This window comes from Triticum urartu, chromosome 2 (assembly GCF_003073215.2).
Source record: "Triticum urartu cultivar G1812 chromosome 2, Tu2.1, whole genome shotgun sequence".
NCBI lineage: Eukaryota > Viridiplantae > Streptophyta > Magnoliopsida > Poales > Poaceae > Triticum > Triticum urartu.
Genome location: NC_053023.1, coordinates 72,118,637 through 72,132,438, shown reverse-complemented (window position 1 = coordinate 72,132,438; position 13,802 = coordinate 72,118,637). Strand labels below are relative to the sequence as shown.

At 41.3% G+C, this 13,802-nt stretch overlaps 2 protein-coding genes and 1 non-coding gene across 3 annotated transcripts; 2 read left to right on the top strand and 1 right to left on the bottom strand.

Annotated features, from left to right (window-relative positions):
* Positions 1 to 906: 906 nt before the first annotated feature.
* LOC125535872 (protein HIGH CHLOROPHYLL FLUORESCENCE PHENOTYPE 173, chloroplastic) lies at positions 907 to 6,069 on the top strand. The gene is made up of 16 exons (XM_048698935.1): positions 907 to 1,140; positions 1,553 to 1,759; positions 1,848 to 2,009; positions 2,156 to 2,206; positions 2,625 to 2,759; positions 3,015 to 3,038; positions 3,187 to 3,298; positions 3,836 to 3,961; positions 4,056 to 4,105; positions 4,233 to 4,391; positions 4,480 to 4,575; positions 4,689 to 4,804; positions 4,928 to 5,051; positions 5,205 to 5,318; positions 5,432 to 5,512; positions 5,650 to 6,069. Exons 1-16 carry the CDS (start codon positions 1,081 to 1,083, stop codon positions 5,794 to 5,796), a joined length of 1,764 nt encoding a protein of 587 aa, XP_048554892.1. The 5' UTR covers positions 907 to 1,080; the 3' UTR covers positions 5,797 to 6,069.
* On the top strand, positions 1,366 to 1,437 carry TRNAQ-CUG. Its single transcript has one exon. It is a non-coding gene; the product is annotated as a tRNA-Gln (tRNA).
* Positions 5,972 to 7,362, bottom strand: LOC125535873. Its single transcript, XM_048698938.1, has 2 exons — positions 6,770 to 7,362; positions 5,972 to 6,673 (listed from the first exon to the last, which is right to left on the bottom strand). The coding sequence occupies exons 1-2, from the start codon at positions 7,049 to 7,051 to the stop codon at positions 6,656 to 6,658; spliced, it is 300 nt and encodes a 99-aa protein (XP_048554895.1). The 5' UTR covers positions 7,052 to 7,362; the 3' UTR covers positions 5,972 to 6,655.
* Positions 7,363 to 13,802: the final 6,440 nt, after the last annotated feature.

The following is a 13,802-nucleotide window of genomic DNA, read 5'->3' as shown; positions in this document are numbered from 1 at the left end:
CCGAAAATTCATCTCTGCACCTAAGCTCATATGCACCCAAGCTGACGAAAAAAATCAAGACAAATACTAGAAAAATTCAAAAAAAATCAATTTTTTAGGTAGACAATTTGATGCGTGAGGTCCGCTCAAATTTTCAAATCACTTGGACATCTGAGAAGATCTCAGCAAAAAAGACAAATAGAGGGTCTGTAAAAATGTTTATTGTTCATGTACTGTTTTGGTCCGATTTGTCTTTTTTGCTAAGAGCTGCTCAAATGTCTAAATGACATGAAGTTTGGAACGGGCCGCACGTATTAGTCGTCTACTGCACAATTTTTATTTGGAATTTTTTGAATTTTTTTATTTTTTTACGATTCTTTTTCTAACCGGGTCCAGATGAATCTGGGCACTGAAATGGCCTACTCGAGGGTGTACTATATATTAGTGGCAGAGGTAAAGGGTGGCCAGGGTGGGCGGTGGCCCACCCTGAGATTTGAAAACAGCTTTTATACCATATGAGAAAAGCAAAAAAAATAAAAGAAAAAATGTATATGTGCAGTAGCACTGCTGGCCCACCCTGGCCTAGTGGGCTAGGTCCGCCGCTGCTATATACTAGTATATTATAACGACTCCGAACCTTTCCTACACTTGAGTTGCATCCAATACCTTTCCTACAACCTACAAATCAGAGAAGGCCTAATCATTTTTAGCAATATACACTGCTACATGTTACAATTTAGTAACATAAAATGCTGCATATTCATAGTATAGGTTTAATATGCTTTCAAAAGTACAAAAACAAAATAAATAAATAAATAAATAGAAGGCTAATCCTCGAAAACTGCAGCGTGCCGGCTCAGGCCGAGGCTTGCCCAGCGGCCTGTGGCAAGCCGGCTGGCTCGGCTCGGAAATGGGCGAGCTACTCGTAGGCTCCAGGCCGAGTCACGTGGGCTCACCAGACCACACGATTTTGTGTGGCCGCGGGGGTCTCTCCCGCTCCAAGCCTGCCTCCAGTAGCATCGGAATCGCCATCGACACCGTGCCACAAGTACCTGCTCTGCCCCGGCTCCGGTCCCTCGTCGCGCCGCCCGAGAACTAAAGATGAACTGCCCCTCCTCCTCCTGCTGCGGCGTCTCTCCTCCGGTCCTCGCCAATCCCCGGGTGAGTGAGCTCTTGCCCTCCTCAATCCATTCCTCTCCTGACCTGCACAAGCTCTTCAGAAATCGGCCAGGTTTTCCCCTCTCGAGTCCCCATGCGTGAATCTTTTCCTGTTCTTGGTGATGATAGAAAAATTAATTCTTCTTCTTAATCAATAGGAGAAGGCGAAAAATTGCCTCCGTTTTCCAAAAGAATATTAATTACTGCTAGGATTTAGTGGACACAAATGGTCCCATGGTCTAGTGGTTAGGACATTGGACTCTGAATCCAGTAACCCGAGTTCAAGTCTCGGTGGGACCTTGCTTTTTTGTTGTATTTTTGCTCAGCTCAGTAATACAGCCAATGCCTATTACTGACTCCAGTTACATGATTACATCGCTGTAACGTGTTACTCATTTTTTTGGGTCATTATCAGGGTGAATTCGCTGCTGGTTGCTCCACAAGAACAACTCAGAAGGCGCATTTCTTCGGCTCAAGGCCATCCTCCCAAATCATCTACAGCCCAACATCATCGCATTTGTCCCGGAGAGCTGTAATCGCCTTAGCCGGAAAGCAATCTTGGGACATCGGCAGGTTTGCCAAGACTCTGTTTTTCTTCAACGGGCCTCCAAACCCTCTCAAGGTCGTTGTCACTAACCTGACATTTTCCCTCTCCTGTTAACATGTGTATCTCTGGGCCTGTGCTCATGCATTTGTATTGTTTGTTTTAGATTGTGGAGTCCATAATGAGCAGCATCACAGCCTCCGCTCCTACCGAGGCGCCGAAGAAAGCAGAGACTTCTGATTTGGTGCTTGTCACTGGGGCTACCGGCGGTATCGGGCGAAGAGTTGTCGATGTCCTGCGAAAGAAGGGGGTGCCTGTCCGAGTATTGGTATTCCACCTACTTTTTGTTTTGTCAACTATAGTATCCATTGTGGCATTTGATTCCGTCAGGGAGCGTGTTGCTCCCTGTTCCATTTTATTTCTCGCTTTTCTTAGAGCTCTGTCTCTCAAATACTTATTTTGTTTTTTATTCAGGTTAGAAATGCAGAGAAGGCGAGGACAATGTTGGGGCCAGATGTGGACTTGGTAGGTCACTTATTTTAGTTGAATTTTGTACCGTGTTTCGCTGCGGGATATTTCATCAGCTATGGTTAGACGGTTAGTTCAGAGAGATCACAGATAATGAGGACTGCAGTGTTCAATGACATTACATAACACTATTTAGTAATGACAATACCATTGCCTACCTCATTGTCACATGTTCCAAAAAACTGTTAGTTCTTTTTGTGGGGCTGAAAAGCTGTTAATTGTTGATAATGAAACTTCAAGTTCTCTGTCCTGACATTCTTCATGTAGCAAAGGACACGGATATATTATATACATGATGCATATATCTACAATGGATCCGCTAAATTCTCTGCTTATGGCACATGTTTTTCTTTATATTATAGTCAATACTTAACTGCGAAGCATCATGTCATCCATATATGAATTTTTATTGCAGATCATAGGAGATGTTACAAAGGGAGACACGCTCGATCCTAAGTACTTCAAAGGGATTAAGAAAGTCATCAATGCAGTTTCAGTCATAGTAGGGCCAAAGGAAGGTGATACACCGGATAGGCAGAAGTATTCACAAGTAAGTCATCTAGTAAATAGTTTTTTTTTTTTTGAAAAGGAGTATAGACCCCCGGCCTCTGCATCTGGATGATGCATGCGGCCATTTTATTAATTATTCACATCTAGTAAATAGCTAGAGTCATGCTTCTATGATAATCCATTGGCTAAATTGGACGATCTCAACCATCTACTCTAAATCTATAATGTTCATGTGCTAACAGGATTGCAAAACTGCATGTGCACAAAATGACACTTTCATCTTATATTCATGCAGGGCATCAAGTTTTTTGAACCCGAGGTATTGTCATCAATAGATCTTCTCGTCGCATGTATAATATAAGTAAAACTTGATTTATGACATCCTTAACCTTTAACATACAGCCTGAATCTTATATTCATTCCCCCTCTTTAAAATTCCTGTTCACTATATTTGTTTTGCGAATCAGATAAAAGGACCTTCACCTGAAATGGTAGAGTACCTTGGTATGCAAAACTTGATTAATGCTGTAAAGGAAAGTGTCGGGCTAAGCGAAGGGAAACTGCTATTTGGATTCAAAGGTATACCTTGTATTGCTTGATCAAGATAAATTGTCCATTCAAGTCATATTCATCGTAATCCGGCACTATTGTGTTAGCGGGGTGGGTAATACCCTCCTCCATTCAAGTCATACCATGGCTTTCTGCTTCGCTGCTCTGAAGTTTTCCATAACGGGATTCCCATTGAACCGACTCTGTTGTTTTTGGGCTTGTAACTTGGTTTGGAATCTTTACCTTCTTAATGTCCACATGTCCTAAACCTGTCATTTTCTAAATAAAAAAACACAGTCCTATATGTGTTGATGTGGTAAAATTGATTATCTGTTTTTTTGTGGCATAATATTACTATAGTCCTTTGGTGTAAAAGTTGCAAGAAATCCACTTTTTGGAATTTACGCTGGCTCTATTAATAAAAAATAATTTGTTTTGAACTGGATCAGTTGTAAATTCGTTAAGAGAAGTATCATAAATCATTTCCTGACCTACATAAGTGTATTTATTTTCTTTCCAGAATGTTTTTACGTTCCCTCATGCAACATGTTGGTCATTTTGATGTAGCCAATTTATGTGGAAAGTTTGTGTGGGGAGCACTTGACGATGTTGTAATGGGCGGTGTTAGTGAAAGTGCATTCCAAATCCAACCAACAGGAAGTGAAACTGGTGAAGCAACTGGATTATTCAAAGGTATTTGGTTTCCTGTATTTTTAATTGTGTATGAAATGTTAAGACTTCCTTTGAGTAGTCTTTAGCCTAAGCTGTCTGCACATGGACTTTTTAGGTACCGTGTCTACTTCAAATAACGGTGGCTTCACTAGTATAAGGACAAAGGTATTTATTGCCACATATTTTTCTCAGTAATGGAAATTACTCATACATGCATATCATTGTTAATTTTGTGTTTTGTCACTGGAAGCAATCAAGTATTTTATCTGAACTGGTCTGTGTAAGTCTGCAGAATTTTACCGTGCCCGAGGACCTGTCGGCATACGATGGTGTTGAACTACGAGTTAAGGGCGATGGCCGGAGGTACAAACTTATCATAAGAACTAGCTACGAATGGGATACTATCGGCTACACTGCAAGCTTCGACACCACAAAGGGCGAATGGCAAAGCGTATGTTGTATTAATTCATCATGGTACAAATATCTTCATTGTTTGTTTCAATGACAACAACTGTATTCTGTATCCCTGTATGTATCAGGTTAGAATACCTTTCTCTTCGCTGATACCTGTATTTCGTGCCCGTACCGCAACTGATGCTCCGCCCTTTGATGCAAGCAATATCACTGCACTACAGGTATCCTTTTTATTTATTTATCTTTCTCTCTTTTTTGTATGTGTGCCCCTGTATAAACTTGAGGAGCTACCCTAAACACTCATCTAAATTTATTTAGTGTGAAAATTTTGTAGCTCATGTTCAGCAAGTTTGAATACGACGGAAAGCTCAACCCAACATTTGCAGAAGGTCAATTCGAGCTCCCTTTTTCAAGTATCAAAGCATACATAAGTGAGCCAATTACTCCAAGGTTTGTCTTTTGAGCAACAAGTTTTGAGTAAATAAATATCAGGACATTAGAATAGGTGATCACTTTATTATTCAATTCTACAGAACTCATCAAGACTGGATGATTTTTTTTTTATATTTGCAGGTTCATTCATGTGAGCTCTGCAGGAGTTACAAGACCTGAAAGGCCAGGGCTAGATCTAAGCAAACAACCCCCCGCCGTCCGCATGAACAAAGAGCTTGGTTCCATTTTAACTTACAAGTTGAAGGCATGTAGCTTATCTTAGTTGTTATAATATTATCTGAAGGAATCTGTTTTTATGGGTAAAGTTAAAGGCTTGCACATGTAGGCCCATATCATCTCTGACACGTGCAAAGAACTTATGCTTGCACGTAAATGCTTAACATTTGAATGCTTTCAGGGAGAGGATTTAATTCGGGAAAGTGGCGTGCCCTACACTATCGTGCGGCCATGTGCTCTAACTGAGGAACCAGCTGGAGCTGACCTCATATTTGAACAGGGGGATAATATCACTGTAAGTAGAGACAGCATTGTGTAATTGCCAAATGAAATTCCATGTCACTCTTTTTTCTCCTTGTTACGCACCGAAATGATTATACATCTAACAACTACTGTAATAATATTCAGGGAAAGATATCGCGGGAAGAAGTTGCCCGCCTTTGTGTCGCGGCTCTAGCAAGCCCGAGTGCAGTGGGGAAGACTTTTGAGGTTAAATTTCTGCAACCCACTTGCGAAAAAGACACGTAGGGCAGTAGAACTTTACAATTACAAAAGAAAAAAAGTGAAACTTTTGTTTTATTTATTATCTCAGGAAGAAAAGCTAACTGATGTACCTTTGTGATCAGGTCAAGAGCACCGTTCCATTTAGCGAACCGTTTGTGATCGATCCTTCAAACCCTCCTCCTGAGAAGGACTATGAAGTGTACTTCAAAGAACTCAAAGACGGCATAACCGGTAAAGAGGCCCTGGAAGGAACACCTGCTCTAGTCTGAAGAATACGTCGAATGCGGAATGTCCTCTGCTTCAAGAGTGAACTTTGCTTGTGCTTTATGTTCAGTATATAGAAAAGAAAGGAAGTCCCCATGAAACTGCAGAGGACTTGTGGCTATAGAGCTAGGCTGTGGGATTGTCATAGAGCAGCTTTCTGGTAATTTACTGCTGTTGTTTCCACTGATTCTGTAGTATAGGTAATTTGTCTAGGTAGACCGTTTTGGTAATGTGAAGTGAGAATCACCAGTGCATAGAAAAAGGAGGTTTACAGTTCCTGCCTGTGGCTTCTTTCCTTCACCTCCAGATGATATTTATTCATTCTTCCTGCATGATTTTTTATTTGCGCAACTTGCAACTGTGGATCTGAAGATTAATGCCCTCAGATCTCAGAGCAGCTCATTAACTGGGAGTCTGAGTACAGCTTACATTGATATCAGTCGATTTTCAGACAAGAACAAGTTACTCCAGCCTCCTTTCAAAATACAGTAAAACATCAACAGTTACCACCGCTTTTTACAACACCCAACTATGAGAAGGTTTCGCGACAGCGACACCCTCAGCAAGGGAACGGTGCCGTGCATGAACGCCGTCGTTGTCGGATCCAACCACAATGGTGGGATCAACTGCACACGTATGACCTGCTTATGTTTATATTTCCTTATTCACTCGAGGGTGAAAATGGCGCTCGCCATTTCGGGCCCAAAGTACACCCCAGGGTTAAATCCCCTAATTTCTTACAGAAAACTAAGTACAGTAGTAATGTTCCCTTAAATACATCGATTAACAAGCCTCCCTAAACTGCAGAAGGATCTATATGAACATCCCAATTGCCCGAGACACATCTGGCAAAACATCTGCATGTCACCAGCAGCAAAACATCTGCATCATCATCAGGAAAAAAGAGGCAAGAAACATCAGCAAAACATCCGACTCAACTCTCAGGCCTCAACAGCTTGCACTCGCAGTGCCACTAACCTTCCTCCTCCAGCTCCGGCGCGGGCGCGGGCGCTTGGCGCGGGCCGAGGCGAGCGCGAGGGCCTCCGGCCGCAGCAGCACGAGCGGGGACCAGAGGCCGCTCGTGTCGTAGTCGAAGCCGAACTCGCTGGCGTCCATGAACTTGCCCAGCAGCTCCTCGGAGACGTCCATCGGCACCACCTGCACCACCGTGGCGCCGCCGTGTCCAGACGACGCCGCCGCCTCAGGAGCAGGAGGGGAGGGGCTCAGGAGGTCCAGGAGCGACGGCGGCGATGTCGGCATGTCGTGCTGATCGAGACGGACGAATGCATGGGGGTGCAAGACGGACGGATGTTTTTGGATGGATAGGTGAGATGAGGTGAGATAGGTGGGACGTTGTGTGTTGCTTGGTTGCAGGGCAAGGTGCCACTAGCTGCCCACGGCCACGGCGTGTGGGGTGGGAGAGGGAGATAGTGGGGATGGGAGTGAGGGAACGGGAAGAATCTCTCTCCCTCCCTCTTGCTGCGGCATGATTATAGAGTCGTGGTCGATGCGCATGGCCGCATGATTAGGACAGGGCGTTCGCCATTAGGTTGCAGGTCCGTTTAGCTGCTGCTGCCTTTTGTGAGTAGGCAGATTTAGAAGTTATGGTCATGGGCCTTTTGGTTCCGTTCTTTCATGTGACGCATCGCTGTGAAAGGGAGGGAGAGAGATCCCTGAATCACGTGACGGCGATGGCTGGCGGAACTACGGCGACAGATGCATTTAATTTTAAAGACGGGGGCCGTACAATGCACGGACCCGGCGACGAAAAAACGGCTCGCTGGTATATACTGTAGCTTTGTGCATTGTTCTAGAAAAAAGAAGCTTTGTGCATTACTTTGTTTTGTTTATTCGGTGAATACTCTTTTGGTATTTTTTTTGGGCTTACTCTTTTGGTAGTAGATACGTTTTTTTAACGTGGCGCAGGCGCAGACACCTTCATGTTGACAAGAACGGCTCCTTCCTCTGAATGCACATCGCCGGAACGTTTGAAATAAATCCAGAAAAATGCGAGCGCCGGCGTCAAGTCTAGGACTTGAACCCTAACGAGCTGGGATACCACTGTCCTCCTAATCATCTAACCACAGATTGGTTCACACAATATTTATATTTCGGATAGCATGGTTCAAAGTAACTTTGATTCGGTTTGGGTGTATACCAAAGCATTTGGCCGCCCAATACACAAACGGAGTGCCTAGTCACCAGACGTGTGTTTTTCCATTTGGTTCCGGTCGTTCTTTTTGTCCAGTCAGATTTTGACATGTGTATTTGTTGTAATTTTAGTCCGTCCCAATCTTTAAAAAAAGGATTGTTCGCGTTCCGCCTTCAATGGAATTCTAACTCTTCCTCTTGGACCTTTAAGCAAATTGTTTCAGGTGATTAATTTGACTTCTTCCTTTTATATAGAGTTGGAAATTTTTTAAAAATTATTTGGTGGTATTATACTAATTGTGTTAATTGGTTAAACCCTAAAAGTTATTTAGGGGATTATATTAAGACCTATAATTAGTTTCTACTGTGGAAAATGATATTATAGAAGTTTCTTTATAGCTGATACTATCCTTCCTAGGCTCTACTCTTGTTTTGGGAATTATGCTAAGCTTTATAGATCAATGTTCAGGGGGATACATAATGGATGCGGCGAAAATCCAAGCCGCATCTGGCGACCCTAATCAAGTGAAAGCACATACTTAGCAAGACTATGAGCCTCATAATTCGACTCTCTACCTTCAAAACTAAAAGAACAAATCTCAAAATTATTGATTCTATCAACTATCTCCCTAACTATAGGACTATGAAGACTTTTGGTATAATTCTTTACTCCTAGGCTCTATATAAGTAATAGTATTTTGTTTCTGTCTTCCATGGTCCATGGCCTTGTAAGGAAGTGGTTTGGCATTTTGTTTAGCCACATTGAATTTCCGTTTCCTACAGTAAATTTCCTGTTATTAATAAATAGGAATAACCCGCTAAACCAATTTCTATTGGGCCGCAACCCGAACGCGTGCGCCAGCCATGCATCCAACCAACCAAGGCCCCAAAACAACACATCACAGCTTAGCGAGAGCAACTACTTGACCAGCGCTCCTTTGGGAGCCTCGCAATAATCACTTGCGGATGGGTTGAGAGACGCACTCTAGACACTCCCTTCTGATTTTATTTTTTTATTTTTCCGCACGATTTTCGGCTTTAAAAATATTTTTTTCGATTTTTTTGACTTTTTGGTTTGCCATCGGTCTTCCTTAGCTTTTGACCCAAATTTTTTTTGATTTTTTTTGCGTGAAAAAATGCATTTTTTGCTTTCGCAAGAGACACGGTTTTGCTTTTGCGTAGGCACAACCATGCCTCTCAGAAACGAAAAAAACACGTTTTCTTTTTTCTTTTTACGCGAGAGGGTTTTGCTTCTGCAAGAGACACGATTTTACTTTCGCGAGAGGCATGGCCGTGCCTCTCGGAAACAAAAAAAAACATGTTTTCTGTCTTTTTTCCTTCCGGAAGAGGCGCGGTTGTGCTTTCGTGAGAGGCACGGTCGTGCCTCTTTCGGAAAGGAAAAAAACCATGCTCCCGGTTCGGTTTTTTTGTGAAAAAAGTTCATCAAAACCTATCAACATGGGATCTAGTTGCAGATCTCGACGTGAGGAGGAATCCAATGATGAAAACGGTTTGAGATTTGAACGCACGGTTTAAGAGATAAAACGTTTTGAATAAACGAATCTACGAAAAAAGGGAAAACTTCCAGGTTGCGACAAGTGGCGCACATGCAGCGCGCCACTTATCACAATGGAAGGGTGGGGGGGATGGGGTTGGGAGTAAACTTTGCAACAAGTACTTCTCAACTAGTGATTTCACAGCTCAGCAGACCGCATCCCATCATATTTTGCGCCAGGTTATCTCTCGCCCGTTGCGACACCACAAATCCTATTGACGCTCGCGAGTGTCAAAACGACGTGGCTTCGCTGAAGCCTGGCCTCCCGACGCCCTAGTTCAGCCGGCCCATGGTCGGTTTGTCGTTCCCTCTCTTTTTTTTTCTTTTTTCTCTGTTTCTGTTTCTATTTACTTTCTTTTCCTATTTACTTATTTTTTTTTTACTTTTTCATGCATTATACAAAGTTAATTACATGTTTATTACAAAAAAAATCCATCACTTATTTAAGGAAACATTTACCCTATATTAAGAAAATTCAATGTTTATTTAGATACTTTAGTGTATATATCACAAAACTGTTCAATGTGTATTTAAATATTTGTTCAGTGTATATCACAATAATGTTCAGTGTTTATTAAATTGCTTAGCATATATTAAAAAAATATTCAATGTATATTAAAAAAATCGTCATTTGGAATTTCACGTTTTTTCATGTTTTCAATAATTTATCACATTTTAAAAGTTTGCTCGAATTTTAAAATGTGTTCAATTTTTTTAAAACATTTATAAAAATACGGATCTGCCACTGTACATAGTACTTTTAATATAGCGCTGCATTCTTGTCAGCACGTGAGCTTTGCAGTCAAGCGAGAGGTCTTGGGTACGACTCTGCGCGTGAGCTTTTATTTTTCCTGTACATCCATTCGACGCCCAGAAATGGATAGGCCTATATGCGCGAATCTTCAGCGAAAGCTTGACTATTGGTCGCACGCGGGCGTCTAAAAGGAGCTGGGAGCAACTAGTTAACGAGCGCTCCTTTAAGAGTCTTGCAACGATCAGTGTCACTTGGCGTGCTTCCAGCCATTCGTCACGTGTCGCGTTCTGAACGTTTCCTACGGATTTTGTCTTTTTATTTTTCTGCACGCGTTTTCGGTTTTTTAAACGGTTTTTTGGTTTTTTTTAACGTTTTGGTTTTCTTCCGGTCTTCTTTAGCTTTTCGATTAAAAAAATTTGTGTTTTTTTTCTTTCGCGAAAGTCATGGTTTTTTCGCAAGAGGCACGGTTGTGCTTTAACGAGAGTCACGGCCGTGCCTTTCAGAAACGAAAAAAAAACGCGTTTTCTGTTTTTTTTCTTTCACGAGAGTCACGGTTTTGCTTCCGCGAGAAGCACGGTTGTCCTTTCGTGAGAGTCACGGCCGTGCCTCTCGGAAAGGGAAAAACAAAACGCGTTTTCTATTTTTTTTTCTTTCGCGAGAGTCACGGTTTTGCTTCCGCGAGAGGCACGATTGTGCTTTCGTGAGAGTCACGGCCGTGCCTCTTAGAAAGGGGAAAAATACACGTTTTCTGTTTTTTTTCTTTCGCGAGAGTCACGGTTTTGCTTTCGCGAGAGGCACGGTTGTGCTTTCGCGAGAGTCACGGTCGTGCCTCTCGGAAACAAAAAAATGCTTTTTCTGGGTTTTTTTCCTTCCACGGAGTCACAGTTTTGCTTCCACAAGAGGCACGGGTGTGATTTCACGAGAGGCACGGGCGTGCCTCTTTCGTAAAGAGAAAAAAACGTGCTCCCGGTTCGGTTTTTCGTCCGTTTTTTCATAAAAAAAGTTCGTCAAAACCTATTAACATGGGATCTAGTTTTGAAGATCTTGACGCGAGGAATCCAACAATGAAAACAGTTCGAGATTTGGACGCACGGTTTAAAAGATAAAACATTTTGAATAAACAGATCTACGAAAAAAGGGAAAATTCCCAGGTTGCGACAAGTGGCACGCTGCATGTACGCCACTTGTCGCAACCTGAAAAAGTGAAGTGTTCTTTGCAACGAGTACTCCTTAATTAGTGATTTCAAAAGGAGCTCTCTTGCGAGACATAGTACCTTCTCGCCTTTACTGAGGCCCTACTGGCGTGGCCCAATAATGTGGCTGTGAAGGAGTTTATTCTCTTTGTGGCTTCTTATCGTTTTCACTGTTTGCATACACATTCTATATATTATATATATAGCTAAAGCACTATTTAAATATGCATAACATTTTTAATACATGGTTTCAAACTTTTTATGAATACATGTTGAACATTTTTCAAATAAACATTGAAACATTTTTTTGAATGATACAAAACATCTTATTAAAACTATGTGCATATTTTTGCTTGTATCTTTTTAAAAATGTCATAAGCATATTTTTCAAACACGTAACATTTTTAAAATTGTAATGTCCATTATTTTTAAAGGTGGGAAACTTTTTTTTATTCTGAACATTTTTTACATCATATAAACATTTTATAAAATGTCACATACATTTTTTGAAAAATACGAACATTTTAAATGTCACAAACATTTTTTTAATGCTATGAACTTTCTGAAAACTTGCATGTACATTTTTTTGCTTGATATATGGTTAGCTAAGTATTAATGCAATCAGAGTATTGCTCCAGTGGTCCTTTCCATGGGAACTGCATGAACCTTAAAACAAGCACATGATTGATTGGCTAATTTGTTAACTAGTAGGTGCACCGGGGCATTTGAGCCGATAGAATTGCATATATCTTTAGAAAAAAAGAGCCATCACGATATTTAAATTTACAGAATTCAACATTTAATGTTCGGAACATTATATTGTTGTTTATTGAGCTCCTCCTTTTTCATGTTTGTAGGTTATTATGGTCATATGGATTTTTATTTTCTCAAGTTTACCATGCTATTTTTTCATTAAAAATATCATGCACCTACGCATTCGCATGGCTAGAATTGGACATATATTTTATTTAGAATAAATGGTATGACTTTGATATTTAATTTAGAGATTTGAACATTCAATGTCATGAACTTTAAAGTTATATTACTGTGTATCGAGCAACTCCGTGTTTATTTATCTAGCTTCATAGAGTCATATTTATTTTTGATTTTCTCCATCTATTATTTTAGTTTGTCGTGCTATTTCCCCCTTAATTTTTGTCTTATCAAATTCTATACCAGATAGACCCACTGTTGCAAGAGAAAGGTTTAATAATCTCACGTACATTATTTGTCACTCTTTCCTAACAAGTGTACATAGTAATTTAAATATAACGCTGCAATTCACTTTGGCTTCTTACTTTTTTTTATTTTCTCCTTTTTTATTGCTATGAACATTTCTTAAAACTTGCATGTTCATTGTTTTTACACCACATGAACATATTTTAAATATATGAGGAACTTTTCAAGCTTTAACCAATGTAATGTTTGAAATATATATATTTGGAATATTTTGAAAAAAAAGAAAAGAAAAAACAAACAAACAAACAAAAAGAAAGAAAAACTTGTCATGTAGATGTGAGGTGTTGATGCATGCGCACTTCTATTAGGCCATCCAATATATCCCTCGTTGTTGGCGAGTAAACTGCAGCTCGCATTAAGTACCCCTAAAAAAAGCTTGCATTAAGTGCATTTTGATTCAACATCGGACGTAAGTCCCTTCCATCTTTCTTCTAAATTGTGCTATCCATGATCAATCTTATGTTGGGGCTGTGGTAGCGGACATTAAGCATGCAGTTGTCGACTTCAACTCTGTTGTCTTCAAGCATGTTCGTCGGCAATTTAATGTCTCTTCTCATGTTTTAACTAAAGCTTGTATGAACTCTACTGCTCTATGTGTTTTACCTTTTGCTCCGGATTGTATCCAGGAGACCTTATGTAATATCTTTGCTTAAGTAATACAACGCCCATGTTCACAAAAAAGTCCCTTCAATCTTTCTTTTCTCTCTCTGTTCGGCCGACACGTGAGACCCCACAGTCACCTTCTACCTTAGGTCGGTCTCCTGACCGCTCCTGGCCGAGCATGCGTCGAGCCCGCATATCTCGCACTAGCTTCACCCAATTCTCCATGCTCCTTTTGTGATTCGGTCTATCTCGCACCATAATGCGACCCCCTCTACCCCCTCTTCCGATTACCGCGTGAAGCACTCAGCTTTCCCCTCAGCATCAAGCACACAGTCCTCGCCCAGTTTTGTCGCTCGAGCTTCGTTTTCGGTCAATCTAGTCGAGCCCGAGGTACCCCGAGCTCTCTCTCCCTCCCTTCCTCTCTCTCTCTCCCTCTCTCTCTCCCTCTCTCTCTCTCTCTCTCTCTCTCTTTCTTTCTCTCTCTCTCTCTCTCTCTCCCTCTTCGTTGGTTGCATT